The sequence below is a fragment of the Talpa europaea genome (genome assembly GCF_964194135.1).
Source record: "Talpa europaea genome assembly, chromosome: 15".
Taxonomy (NCBI): domain Eukaryota; kingdom Metazoa; phylum Chordata; class Mammalia; order Eulipotyphla; family Talpidae; genus Talpa; species Talpa europaea.
The window spans coordinates 24,087,643-24,103,550 of NC_140083.1; the positions used below are offsets into that span (position 1 = coordinate 24,087,643).

General features: G+C 33.3%; 1 protein-coding gene across 1 annotated transcript in view; it reads right to left on the bottom strand.

The window, feature by feature from the left end:
• LRRIQ1 (leucine rich repeats and IQ motif containing 1) overlaps window positions 1–15,908 on the bottom strand; it is a gene marked incomplete at both ends in the record, with an annotated part of 135,822 nt that extends 119,914 nt beyond the window's left edge. Inside the window, 9 exon segments of the mRNA XM_084254647.1 lie at window positions 789–2,366; window positions 4,490–4,564; window positions 6,832–7,055; window positions 7,864–7,981; window positions 8,351–8,442; window positions 10,846–10,957; window positions 12,371–12,515; window positions 15,768–15,793; window positions 15,795–15,908. Coding sequence (XP_084110773.1) covers window positions 789–2,366; window positions 4,490–4,564; window positions 6,832–7,055; window positions 7,864–7,981; window positions 8,351–8,442; window positions 10,846–10,957; window positions 12,371–12,515; window positions 15,768–15,793; window positions 15,795–15,908 — 2,484 coding nt within the window.

Here is a 15,908-nt window from a genome sequence, read left to right on the forward strand (position 1 = left end):
AGATAAGCAGCTAAGAGATCAGAAAATCAAAATAAGAAAGTGATTCATGGGTCAGTGGCAGTGGTGAATGAAGACACCTTGACAAGCCAACCGAGAAGAGGCATAATGCAAACTTCATAAAGATGGGATATGCATTTTAATCATAATTTCTTTCCAGTGCTGCACTATTTGAGATATTCTTCCCTGTTCTTCTATACATCTGTTAGTTCCTATCTGAATTTTGACTGAAAAAAATGGGCTCCATGAACATAGAAAATTAGTAGCATCTGGGACAATTACAAAATTTGTGCATATATGTACCATGTTTACATAGCACAATGTCTAAGTAGTTTCATTTCTATTGTACATAAAAATTCTGGAATCATCCGTTTTCAACTTTTCCTATCACTACCAAGTACAGGGAAATTCAGTACATTCCATAAGTCACCACTAGGGGGCGATGTACCCAAGAGGAAAGCAAACTGCTTGACTATCAAGGCAAGAGTTTTCTTTAATTCAACTGAAAATTTGCATGTTTCCACTCCTAGAAGAGTGATAATAGCTAAAGTGACCTTGCACAGGCTTCACGATATAAATCAAAGTTATTTATAGTGCTTCAATGAAGGAGAAGAGACCCTGAATAATTTGAGATCTTTTAAGTACATTCCCCTCTCAACGGGGACAATATTTCATTTGGCAATCTCAATGACTAAAAAATTATTGGATACAAAAAATGCCTTCTATTAATTTTTTAATTAAGTTTTAGAGAAACAATGACCACTAAATATTAAAAAAGTATTGTAAAATACCTGCTGTAATGTATGCCAAGGGCCACACTGAAGAATTTCTTGTGTATTCAAAGGAGGCATCAAGTTGGCTGGGCATTTTATAGGTCTCTTTTTCTTAACAGTTTTCTTTTGTTGATTTTGCTTGGAAATTTCAAACCAAGGTTTAAATGATTTCATCCAAGCTTGTCGCTTTTCTTCAATAGAAGATATAAGTGCTGGCTCTGAAATGGAACAGGTCACACAGCTTTCAGGTCCATTTTCAAGACATTCTTCGGGAAGTCCTTTACTCTGAGATGTAAGAAAGTTTACTCCTGTAAAAACCATAGAATTTTTTGCATTATAGCTACCAAAATCTTCGGAAGGAGCATTTCTATCTAAAATACAGTCGTTCTTGTTTATTTTGTCTTCTAAATTTATCATAGCATTGCCTTTTTGGTTGTCTTCGGTTTCTTTGGATTTTAAATTAATTTCTTCTTTTGTTATTTTTAGATTTTTCTCTATATCCTCAAAATTTTCTGATTTTAGAGGCAGTTTTTGTTTTGTTGGAATCACTGAAATAGTCCCTTCGTACAATGTTCCATTCTGTTCTGTTAGCTCTTCTTTATCTATTTTTTGTATCTTATTCTGCTGATTATCTTTAATTATTTTTTGTGCTTCATTGTTTTTCACCTTGCTAATTTCCTGATTAGCTACTAATGTTATTTGGTGTTCTAGTTGCATATTATCAGTTTTCATGGTTTCTTCTTTTTGTATTTGAGATTTTAAATCTTGTAGTTGAGAATGTTCTGTCACTTTTTCTTTGAGATCTGGATTTACCAATTTAATTTTTTGGTCTACATTTTCATATTTTTTTTCTTGCTTAACCAACTTTTCTGAACATTCTTTTTTTGTTAGGTTTTCATTTTTTTCTTCCATTTTAAATTCTGCCCACAATGTTGGGTTTGATATAGAATCTTTTAATTTTTCTTGTATTGAATCTTTTAATACATGCTGTCTACCTACATTTTCTTTCTTTTTTGATTCTTCAAGCAGATAAAGGGGAACATGCTCCAACTTCTTTGGCTTTTCATGTCCTAGCTTTTTGGATATATTATCCTTATTCTTCGATATATCTTCAACAGTTAAATGTTTGGTATTATATTCTCCCTGCTTAAATATACTATTTATTATCAGCTGCTTACTTGCTTCTTCTTTTAATCTTAATTTTTCCTTGTTTAGTACTTGTTCTTTTTCTCGTCTCAGAATGTTCTTTTTCTCTTCATAGTCTTTTTCTCTCCTTTTCTTTTCCTCTTGCTTCTGCTTCTTTACCTCTTCTTCTATTCTTTTTTCCTCCTCTAATCTTTTTCGTTTTTCTTCTTCCATTTGTCGTATTTTTGCTTCCTTTTCTTTCCATTCTTGTGCTTTCTTTTTCTTACTTTCTATTTGTTCTCTTATGATTGGGCCATATTTTTGGTAGACAACAAATGCTTTATATTTAGCTTGAATTTTTACAGCTGCATTATGCTGCAATTTTAACAAACGCAGTTTTTCTTTTTCCTGTAGGTCTTTAAATCTTGTTCTTTCTTCTTCCATTTGTAAATGCAGGTTTCTAATAAACTCCTACAGTAAGATAAATAGCATAAGCTAAATATGCAATAATCATCATTAAAATGTCATTGAAAATACAGAATTGAAAACAAATACTAAACCTACAGTCATAATGAAGTCACTTAGACAGAATGAAACAGAAAAAGTAAGAGAAATTACAACCCAAAATCTGAGTAGGAAAATGACTTCAGATTTTCTGGGATTGGAGTTCTGATAAAGGAGACTCTTAGAGTTAACAAGGGAACTCTGGAAACAGGGAACGATTTTGTAACACTTACAATACCAGGTAAGCCAGGTAGAATATACATATGAAGAACAAACAGAATGAACCAGCCTCACATATCTTATCCTGCATTAGATGAAATACGCATTAGATGAAATAATTTAGAGTTAGGGTTATGAGAGAATTTCATTGTCAATAGAGTCCTAAGAAAAATGGTAAACAGATCAACAAAATTCAGCAAATATTTGAAGAAAATTAACACATATGATGTACAACAGAAAAATAGTGAGTAGAAGAAGAATTTCTGAGAAAAGAGCCATTAAACAAAATAAAAATTAAAATGAAGAAAATATTCTTAGAAAAAAACACATATTTAAGCAAGTATTTAGGTATATACTCTAGGAAATGAATAGTGATCCAGAAAGCAGGGGAAGACCCTATATTCAAAGGATACTGTGATCAGTGAAACCATTAGTGCTTAATTTTTTTTTTCTACTCCCTTCTTTCTTCATTCATTTCACTTAAAAAATCTGCTATTAGTATACTGTTGCTCCTTTTAAGATAGTCTTTTTTCCTGACTGTTTTGAAAATATTTCTTCTTGTCTTGAATTTCAATCACATTATTAAAGTCCTAGTTTTAATTATCTTTGTATTGATTCTACTTGGGAATGATTACTTATATTTGAATGCTTACAAGTGACTTTTTAAAAACAGGTCAATTCAATTTAATTACCTCTTTATCCATTGCTTCTGCTCCATTCTTTCTCTCCTTCTATGATACTATCATACACAATTTTTTTTATCTTTTTATGTAAGGCATATATTTCTTATGCTGATTTCTTATTTTCCTAGTTCTTGTTCTTTCTGTGTTTTAATTTGGATTTTTTTATAGACCTCGCTTCAGTTTCCTTAATGTTCTCATCGCTGAGTCAAACATACTATCAAGCTTAATCTACTGATTTTCAATTTTATATATTGAATTCTTCAACAACTCTATAATATATACTTGATATTTCATTATAGATTCTATTTTCATATCACCTATCTGTTTAACCATTTTGCTATTGCATGATACAGGTATTTTAATGGCACTGTTAACTCCAACATTTGGGTTACCTGCAGGTAAGTTGTCTCCTCACATGGCTAATTGGCTTTTTAATTTAAATATGGACAGCAATATAAATATATATATTAATATATGCTGTACTAAATAAATATGTTGTACATCCTAAATTTATACAAGATATGATATGTCAATCATATTTCAGTTAAAAAATGGACATTAGAAACCTAAATTTTTAGGAGTATGTTTTATATAAATAAAAGATTTGAGGAAATACAAGAAGTTTAGCCATCCTTCATTATAATCTTCAATCATAATGAAATGTTCAAAATAGTGTGTTTCTTCAACACTTTAAAGAAGCTTTAGAATAACAATTAATGAAGACATGGGCCTCCCTGGTGGTGCAAGGAGTTAAGACACAACCTATGAAGCAATCCATAGCCACTGCAGCACAAGTTCGATCCCCGGCCAGGGAGCTACACACATGGTGCAATAGACCTCTCCTGTCGCGCCCGCTGCTCCCCTCAGCAGTGTATTTCAGTCAATATGCCTGTTTTGTTCCCCACTCTGACTCTGGTGAATCCTCTCCCCCACTATACCTCTGGCCTATACCCCAGTTCTTGTATGCATAAATAAATAAATCTTAAAAAAAAAATCATGAAGACATATCTACTCACGGAAGCATTTTTTTTTTTCCATTTTCAGGGCATTCTACTTCAAGAAGAGCTAATGATTATAAATAACATTTTTAATGCTTTAGTAAATTAAATGCTACATTAGCTAGGCAATATTATTTTAAAATATTTGTTTCAAACACAGTAATTTATTTTTAAAACAACAAATATATACCTCATGCTGTTTAACTTTCTCTTTCCACATTGTCTCTTCTTTATGGAGTTCATCATTCATCCTGTCCTCTTCTTGCTGAACATATGATAAAAATGAATTGCTAAATTTAAATATCAAATATTATATTTATTCTATATAATTCTTACAATATATATTTATGAACAATGGGTAAAGAAAACAACTATCAGTCTTCGGTTATTAGCATGGGGATAATAACTTTAATCTCAACCTAAAGTATCACATAAATCATACCTAAGTTTCCCACTTCCATCACATACTTGCTTGCAACCTGGAAAAATAGTTTTATTTATCTGAGTATATTTATTTATAGAATAAAACACACTGACTGGAAATAACGTTGGGCAATGCAAAAATCATAAATAATATGTTTATAAAATGGTTTGTTATTAAATTTTTGTCTTTCCACACCATCCTATTTAATTTATTAATAAATAATTTCAGTGGGTAAAGGTTTTCTCTTTAATAACTCTTTAATAGCACCTATTTTGTTAAGGTACTTCAGAATAACAAAGAAACAAGAAAGAATAACAAAAAATCAGTAAAATATATTTCCCTTCATCTAAAACTTTACCTTTAATATGGGAATGTTATTATAAGTTCACACAGTAGCCCACATTTAGCATAATAAGGTTATCAGAAGATATGACTACAAAGAAGCATAGTAGCGACAGGTACTAAAACTAGAAGATAATGAAAGGTTTCACAAAGACAATTACATTTGAAATGACTAGACTGACTAGACTTTCAAGAGGCTAAGCAGACATTTTAGTCTGCTTTAAAATCTAATGATACTAACTAAAATAGGATTAGAAAAAAGTGGAAGTCAGAAATTTGTGAAAAATATTAAGTGCTCATTTGCAAATAATGATTGACTAAGAACACTGAAGGAAAGAGATTTACAATAGCTATTTTGGGGAATAGAAGAGGAAGCAAATAAAGGACCAGAAATGAATGAATGAATGTAAATTACATATAAGAATCTATAATTATAAAATTATGGAAATGGTCATATTGGAAAACTTTCAAACTCCAAGGCAGAATTAAGCACATTTAGGAATGCATTTAATTTTCTAATGTCAAATATTATCTAGGTCAAAATTTTATGATAAAATAATAATTACTTTCAAAACCTAAGTTATAGTTCTTTGAGGGTAGGGCCCAGGTGTTAGCTTTTTTTTTTTTTTTTTTGTATCATCTAAGCACTCAGCTGAATACTTTGCCCTTCAGGTAGTCAGTAAATTTTTGTTATAAAACAAATATGACAACTTACCTGAACAGTATTTAAAAATCAGATGTTATATAAATCTGAAAATGCTAGTAACAATCGATAGCAATGAGCATTTCAGAACAAGACAGTAAATTCTACTTTAATAGTCTATATTACATTCAAATTCTGTCCTGGAATTAAATAAAAAAGTTCTGACTTTTGGGAGTGATCAATTAATCTGGCCTGAAAATTTAAAGATTCAGAGTTTACTATTAGAAAAAGTCATGAGCAAACAGGCACTGCAGGTATAAATGCCTTTAATTTGTTTATTTTCTATATAATCAGAAAATGCAATGTACCCAACATAAAGGGCTAGAGTGTCCTAAACTATCTGAGTGACTACATGCTAATATTCTCTGTGTGGAAGACTCACAACTAGAAAGTTCTGGGAGATAGACAAGTCAATTTTAGTAATGTGTGACACAAAGGCCAGTTCTACCTGATACTCAAACATGTTAAGGATCCTATTGGCTCACAAGTAGGGTCCTAAAAATCTACCAATTTCTCAATATGCCAGTACAATGACATGAGGCTGGGTAGAACAACAAAATAAAACAATACAGATCTCCTTTACACCCCCAAGACTTCTAATCAAGGAATTAGACGTAGTATGGAAGTGATGTACAGATTATGACCTATAGGGTTGAACTGCTTCAACTAAATATGTTCTACATAATGTGTTACATGTATAAAATCACATAACAAGGACATTGCATGATCAAGAAAATTGTGTCGCCTTTTCTAATTATAGAAAGGAATATAAAAGCAATAGTTTATGGTGTAAATGACAGTCGTTTGAGGACAATCTTGTAAACTTCATAAACTCTAGGGGACCCCAAGATCCCAAGCAATTTATTCAAGCAATTAAATACATTTCAATGAAAACTAAGCGAGTAGTTCATGTTGCATGCTATTAATCCAGTCAATTTTCCCATATTCAGGAGTAATTAAAAGCCATAGAACAGAGCTTGAACCATATCATACACCAAAACATCAACATTGTCCAGAAGTAGCTACTGATTTAAAAAATGTATGAAAAACAAAAACCACTTACCTTCTGAATATTCTTTAATTTCTTCTTTTCAACTTCAAATTGTTTCATCCACCAATATCTCTTTTCCTCTTCTTCTTGAAACTCCTTTTCTTCTTTATCCCTCTGAGCTTTAAGAGCTTCTTTCTCTTGGTCTTCTAGTTCTTTCTGTTTGTCTTGCCAAGCCTCAAAAGACTGTCTACACCTTTCTTCCACTTCACAGTATCCAAAATTTATATCACTGTCATCTACACATGAAGAGAAATAATACTTTAAGAACAAACCTGTCAAGGGCCTCCCCTGGTGGCACAGCAGTTGAGCACTGGGCTGCAAAGCTGCTCACAGCCTCTGCAGTGCTGGTTCGATCCCCAGTTGCCGGCGAGGGACCCACATGGCACGCAGACCTCTCCTGCCACCCACTGCTCCCTTCAGCAGTGTATTTTGTCAGTCTGCCTGTTCTGCTCTCCACTCTAGCTCTGGTGAATTCTCTCACCCTCCCGCGCTTCTGACTGTACCCAGTGCTTGTATAAATAAACAAAAAAATTAAAAAAATTAAAAAAAAAAGAACAAACCTGTCAAAAGACATCCAATGTAAAGTATAAAAGTATTTTAAAATGAAGAGATAATGTTAATGCATTAATAAAAGTGATGATATTCAAAAGGAAAATGTATTCTTAAATTCTATTACATTCAATAAAGACATTATATAACTTGCCTTAAACTATTTCACAAAATTTAACATAAAAGTATAGTGTGTATGCATATATATATGTGTGGTGAAGGAATACTTAAGTAATGTTGTTAAGGGATATTAATAAATTCAATCTTTTGTGGCAACTATATATGTGGAAAAATTTAAATATATTTAAATAAAGATAATTTAGGAGGCATAAAGAAAACTATGCAGAAACATAAATAAGTATTTTAAAAAGCACACTAATTTTCAAATATTGTGATTATATTTTTCTAAATGAAAAAGAGAATAAACTACATAATTTTTTTTTCAGATAAATGTGGTCAGTCACAGAAAAAAACATCACTGGTGGTTTAGCCTACCTGGCAAAGTCTGTTCATTCACAGATAAATCATGAGGACCCAACTCTGGAACAGAATCAGGACTGTCACAATGGGTCCTACTTCTTAGAAATTCTTCTTTTTCTATTTCAGATAATATCTAACAGGTGAAAAGATTACCAATGATTAAAGAAAACCAAAATAGAGAGTAAAGCCATTATTTTAATAAAATACTAAGTAAACACATATTATTTTATTTGCCTCAAATCTATAACACACCAATTTTTTCTCTTTATGCAAACAAAGCTATATTCATAATAAAACCATATTCTATTTATGACTGCATTTTAATTAAATTTTTAAATAAGTGAACTTTATGGTTTTTATTTTTTTATTTTTATTTTTTACATCATTGTTTGTTTTTAAATAAGTGAACTTTAAATCAGTGAACTATCATCTTACATTAAAAGGAAAAATAATTTTTTGAAGTATAATATGAAGCACTTTCAGTCAAATCCTAGATGTATACCTTCATTAATGGTTCTGGATTTTCTTTATATTCTGTTGATAATTCTATCCTTAAATGCATATGATCATTAGAAACTGCTCCATAACTACAGCCTATGGAGAGAAAAAATATTATAATTTTAAATATTAGAGTAGAGTACAACAGATTCAAATCCCCAACACTTTCATCATCCTTTCATCTTAAATTCTGCAAACATGTTTTCTTTTAACTTTACCTGTAGATTCTTGATCAATAACTCAAAACAACAGAAAATAAATGAAGAGAGAAACAGGGGAAATCTGTGATCTTTATTCTAAAAATAAATATAACAAAATTTTAAAATCACTGTAACACTTGATTAACTTTCACATTCCAAACTGAAATTTACTTTTCATCTGCACAGAATACAGCTTTGTTTGATATTACAATAATACTTCAGGAGAAGTCAACAAATGTTTAAATCTACCAGATACAAAACAGCAATATAATCTTGAACAAGATGTTGAAAATTTAATAAAAACATCAATTTAAAAGTTAAAATTACTAAATTGTGAATAAAGTGAACTTTCATTCCTTATTTTATAACATTTTTGAACTTCAAAATGTCTTTTTATTATCTTTGCAGATGTAGGTATGTTTCTTACCTTTATTTCAATTAATGTGGTAATGTTTCCTAAGAAGAACTATTTTTACAAATGATAATTCTGCAGGTTAACTGACCATTCAAACCTATTTTGCTGGATATTATAGATATGCTTCCTCAACACCTAGTCCCAGTTTTTCTAGCATGCTTTCCTATGAAGAGACTGAAAAGCAAAAAACAACATTCTCTAAGTTCTCTTGAAGTTCGGATGCGAAAGGTGATTTAGGTTCTTCCAGTTGATAATTTTTATAAGTCTTTGTATTTATAAAAAATATGTGTGAAGAGAGCAGAGAGCAATAGTTTCATTTTTCTGATCCAGACCATGATACAGAAATTCTACTATACACTTACACACTCTATGATTGTATAGTAGATAATTAATGTCTCTTAATTTCTTTGTATTTATTTATTTATTAAACTTATATTTATTTTTGTGCAGAGAACTTTAATGTAGGCCAAAGGTTTGGGGGTCAGAGGATTCACCAGAGACAGAGTGGGGAGCAGAATAGGCAGATTTACTGAAATACACTCCTAAGGGGAGCAGTGGGGGAAACAGGAGAGGTCTGTTGGGCCATGTATGGATTAGCTCCTTGGCTGGGGATTTAACTCAGGCAGCAGGGGTGGTAGTACTGAGACTTAACCCCTAGGCCACTAAGAAGGACCCCTCTAAATTTCTTAATTTTATTAAACAGTAAGTTCTGCTGCAGTTAAGTATACAATCCATGTGTGCATATATTTTACACTTTGGATATAACATAGAGTCTGTTTTTTATTTCAATTCTTTTTAACAATCCTGTTATTAATTGTAGTAACTAGTATCCAAAGATGTCTCTCCCACACTTCTTGGTATGTTCACCATGTGTATTTCCCTCCTGCACAGAACATAGCTGACTTTTGTCGCCATCAGGCTGTGATACAAATGATGCTGTATGACTTCTGAGAATAGGTCATAAGAAGGCTTACAAGATTCTACCTCAGTATCTTAGCATTTTGCTCATAGAATATGTCTTCTCAGTATTCAGATGCCATGCCAGCCAGTTGAAAGCACAACTGAACTCCCAGCCAACTCTTAGCATCAACTGCCAATCATTTCAGTGAGCCATCTTGGAATTCCAATCTAGTAAAGGCTTTACCCTTAATCAGCACCTGACAGTAAATGCATAAGATTCCAAGCAAGAACTGTCTAGCTAAGCCCAGTGAGGGGACATAAATTTAAGTTAATCAATAAATTATTTTAAAACACAGCTTGTGTTGTAGCAATAATTAGCATATCTACTCTACCCATAAAAATACAAATGCACCCCAGAAATCTTACTGCTTAAGTTAAAATGCTCTCTATTGTCTATAACTGAGGCTCCTGATCAATATAGTTAAATTCATAAATAAAATTAGCCTCTATTTTCTTTTGTATGTGATAATCATTAGCCCAAGACATGATTAATTCCAGTTAAATCTTTGTGCTACTTATGTTAGAATAATTCCAAGCAAATTTTGCTCAGCTGCGGCAATAGAAATTGTTATGGTGTTGATATAAATTATTATTATTTTGTCTAAAAAAGATTTATAAATTGATACTTCTAAAATATTTCCATAATTACTTTTATTTTATTTGATGTTATATAATAAAACATCTGGTTTTAAGGAAGCCTGCTGAAACAAAATGTTGGTGACTAGTATTTATTGAAAACATAAGGAGGGTAGCAAGGTAAACAAAGAAATAACCAGTACAAAGTAGTATAGCTATTATAGTAAAGATAAATGTACACCTGTATAAAATAAGAGAAATGAAATTTAAGTAGTTTACTGTTATAAATTATAAACTGTTCATATCCACAGAAAACTTATCTGCCAAGTAGATGAAAATTGTACTTACTTAAAACATCAGTATCTTCCATGTCCTGAAGAATGAGCTCTTCAGCAGTTTTACTCTTATTCTTTATGACATTAATGCAGTGAAGAACTGATTCTGGTAAGTCATCTAAATCCTAAAAATTAGAACAGTGAAAGAAACTAAAAGATTTGGATGTAAGAACTGAAACTATAAAGTAGATAGAAGAAAACATGGAAAAAACATTCCGTGAAGTTATCTTATGTAATGTCATTTTGGACTCCATAGCAACGTCAAAGGAAACAAAAGAAAATTAAACAAATGGGGGCCTCCTTGGTGGCGCAAGGGGCCAAGACACAACCTATGAAGCTATCAACAGCCACTGCATCACAAGTTTGATCCCCAGCCAGGGAGCTACCCACATGGCGCAGCAGACCTTTCCCGCCTCTCCTGCTGCTCCCCTTAGCAGTGTATTTCAGTCATTCCTCCTGTTCTGTGCCCCACTCTGTCTCTGGTGAATCCTCTCACCCTGCTGTACTTCTGTCCTGTACCACAGTTCTTGTATGCATAAATAAATAAATCTTTTTAAAAAAAGAAAATTAAACAAATGGGACTATGATTGAAAGAAACAATATTCAAAATAAAAGGTAACATACTAATTGAGAGAAAATATTTATACAACATACATCTGACAAGGGATTAATATTCAAGATCTACAAAGAATTCAAAAAAACTCAACAAAAAGGAAAACAACTAAAGAAATAAATTGGGCAGACGAGCTCAATAGACATTCTCCAAATAAGACATACAGATGGCAAAGAAGTGCATAAAAATATCATCACATATCATCAGGGAAAAATGAAAATCAAAATCCACAATGCAATACCACCTCACTGCTGTGAGAATGGCCCATGTCAAAAAGACCAGAAACAATAAGTGTTAGAGGGTGTGGAGAAGAAAGGTATGGAGAAAAAGGAGCCCTCGTATACTTTTGGTGGGAATGTACACTGGTTCAGCCCCTATGTAAAACACTGTGGAGGTTTCTCAAAATGTTAAAAATGGAACTACATGATTCAGCTATTCCACTCCTAGGTATCTACCCAAATAAATCAAAACATTAATCCAAGGGGATATATGCACGCCTATGTTCATTATAGCACTATTTACAACAGCCAAGTTATAGAAACAATCTAAGTGTCCAAAGACAGCTGAGTGGATAAAGATGTCGTATATATACACAGTTAAAAATACCACACAACTATATATATATATATATATATATATACATCTTATAATGGATGGAACAGGAGGGTATCATACCAAGAGTGCTAAACCAGAAGAACAAATGACAAATATTGGATGATTACACTCATATGTGATATAAAGAAATAAAACAAAGGAACAGACAAGACTGAAGTAAAACCATGCTGGGAAATCCAACTGCAGAAATGAAGGTACCAGAGAGGATAAGGAGTGGGGAAACATGTAAAGCATGTAAAACATACTAAGGAAAGTAATATTTCACCTGAACAGATACCCCAGTTAAAAGACATAAAAATCCAACTCTTACTGTATCACTATCATCACTCTGGGTTTCTGATTTTGAATCACTATCAACATCGTTTTCCAAAGAAGATATGCTGATTTTATTCAATTCAGCTTCTATTTCTTCTTTGAGTTTTGCATCATCATCATCATCATCGTCTTCCATCATCCTTTATTCATAATAAAACACAGGATCATTTAAAGAAAAATGAAGAGACTAGTGTTCTGGTAAAATCTTTGAGTTCTTTAAGGTGTCATACCTATCCAACATGATCTATGAAACAAGATTTAGCTAACAAACTTTTATTACATCTTATTATGGTTGTAACATATTATACAACATTGGTTTATTTCTCTACCCTTCCTTTAATATTTAACTACAAAATAATCAACTCAATATATTCTTCTAATTCTCTAAGGGAAAAGTCAAATGGAATATACTGCCTTACTTTCCTGAACAAAGAAATTTCTTGGTAATATTCATCCTCATGGGAATAATTAGTGGCAAAACACCTGTGAACAGCTTGTATCTTCAAATTACAATACTCATGAGAGAGCAATCTGAGTCTGTGTATGGGGAAACATATGGCTAGTGTCTACTCATTTTACTCAGATTTGTTAATTTGACTATACAATCATATGTTTTTTTTCTTTCTTTCTTTTTTTTTTTTTTTGTGGGACCTTCGCCAGAGTCCGGGGAATGAACTGGTGCTACAGAGGCTGAGGGCAGCCTCGCAGCCCAGCGCTCAACCACTGCGCCACCAGGGGAGGCCCGCAATCATATGTTTTTACCAACAATAACATAATATATTGATAGATCATATACAACCTATAAGATTAATATTTATTTCATTTAAATCTGCAATGCTTGTAGTGGATATGGGACAAACAGAACATACGTATTTAACATTTAATGTTAAACATTATCACATAATCAGCAGCATCAAGAAACTCGATCATTAGCCTCGTTATTTTAAGTAATGGTGACAAGTAGGCACTAGAAGACACTTGTGTGATTAATAATCTTCAGAGTAATTTAACAAGTTAAAGGAAATTACAGTCATTGTAAAATGAGGAAAACCAAGATTTGAATAATTACTTAATTATCCATAATCATATACTAGTAAGTAAAGGGAGAGTAGGATCCTAACGCTACTGCCTTCCCCACTATCAAATGTTCTGAAAACACAATCAAGCTCTCCATCTGAACAGCAATCCCTCTGTAAATCCACTAATCCAATATTCAAACTACAAATTAGAAACCTTTAGTGCATTAAAAAAAAAAATAATAATTTAGGGCCTCCTGGTGGTACACCCGGGGAGCACAGCACTGTGAGGTTGTAGGCAGCCTCTGCAGCACAGATTTAATTCCCAGGGCCATAGAGATTCCCACATGGAGAGGCAGTCCTGTCCTGTCACGCCCGCTGCTCCCCTCAGCAGTGCTTTTGGTCCGTCTGCCTATTCTGCTCCCCACTCTGTCTCTGGTGAACCCTCTCACCCTCCGGCGCCTCTGGCCTGTACCCTAGCTATTGTATACATAAAAAAATAAATCTTTTAAAAAAACTAATGTAGTGGCTCTTGATCAACTAGTTATAATGGTAGGAAAGGAGAGGAAGAGATAGGCTGGGTCAGAAAGAAACAATTATATATATATTCAAGAATTGTTTCAAAAAACTTTTCAGTTATAAACGTGTGTATATGTACACGTGTGCATGATTTGCAATTGAGTACATTGCAGTACAAAGCTCATCAAAAGGTAACATACTGTATAACTGCACTTATATAACATTTTTAAATGACAAGCTTTATAAATGGATGACAGATTCATGATTTCTAGGAGCTAGAGTGGGTGAGGTTGGAAGAAATTGGTTATAATTAGAAAAGGGCAACACGAGAGATCCTTGGGCCGCTGGAACTATTCAGCTGATAAAAATTGTATAGAGAATAACACATGTACACATATTAGTATAAGAAAAACTGAGGGAATCTGAATAGGATTTGTATTGTATCAATATCAATATCCTGATTGTGGTATTATACTACAGTTTACAAAATATCAGCATTGGGGAATACTGGACAACACATGCAAGGGGTATTTTTGTATTCTTTCTTAAAATTGCATGTGAATCTGCAGTTACTTCAAAAACATTTAATTAAAGGTACTTAAACACCCAGTAAGAAAACAGTTAAATTTATTATGATGGATCATGAATGAAATACAAGTTCTTTAAAAAACAGTACATTTACTGCTCTGTCATGGACAGGTAGCCAAGAAGGAACAATTGAAAAAAATCAAGTTGCAGAAAAGTATGCAAATAGAAAAATTCTGTAAGAAATTAGGGAAAGTTTTCAATCCATACCATACCTTGATGTTGACTGATATAGTACCAATATGTACTACTTTTTAATTTTTCTATAGATTCAAGTCCCTCCTCCAGAGGAAAACACAACAACAAAGCACCAGAAGCTTTTTCCTGTAGTTCAAACTTTAAGTGTAATTCAATAGCTTTCTTAGGTAGAAAATTAGAATTCTTTTTAATGTGGCTTAAAGCAGAATGCACAGGTAGGCAACACTTTACGTGCAAAAAACAAAAACAAAGACAGGAGAACAGCATAAGGAGTTATTCCCATTACATGAGTCCCTGTTCATCTGATTCTCCAGATCAATGACATATTGGAGCAGATATGTAATTTAAAATTTTCCATTGCAACATCTTAAAAAGTAAACAGAACAGCTCTAATTCATTTTAGCATTTTTATTTAACTCAATATATCCAAAATATTATTCCAATACATAATCAATATAAAATTATTAAACCAGCATAAAAGTTTACCTTTTTTTTACACAATTCCTCGAAATCTGGAGTGCATTATACGCCTGGAATCCTTTTCAAACAAGACTAGCCGCCTGATCACTCCATCAACAGCTGCCTGTAGCTCAAGGTTTCCAGACAGGTCAGTGCAGCCCCAGACACAAGCCGGGCTCAGTGGGTTACAGTCACTACTTCAAATTGATAATAAATCCTGGAATTGGCTACAGCTTCCAAAGGTGGCACATCTTAAAGTATTCCACTTTCAAGCACTGAAAGGTAAAGGAAGGAAATCTACTTGGATAGATAACCACGAAGGAAGAATGGGAAGAGGGAACTGGAGGGAGGAAGGGGGAAAAAGAGGGGTAACCCTGGGTGGGAAATACGCGTAATCAAGAGTCCCCTCAACCTTCACGGCTCATCCTCAAGTTTGCATGAATTCCCAGTATCTCCAACTCCGGTGACTCCGCTGCCAGCCCCTCTGCCCAGGTTCCCTTTGCACCAAAGTGCGGCCTCGGCGGGAGTGGGCGGACTCGGCCGTCTGCGCGCCCAGTTCTGCCTCATTCCCCTCCCCAACCCGAACCCCGGCAGAGGGGGCACCCGCTCACCCACCAGCATTTCAACTCCCTCGGCTTGGTTAGGAAGGCAGCGCCCTGAGCCTCCAAACAAAGTGTAGCCACGGCAACAGCCAATAGGGAGGAAGATGGAGTGGCTTTTCCTTACAGGTGCCGCACTGGGACAAACTACCTTCAT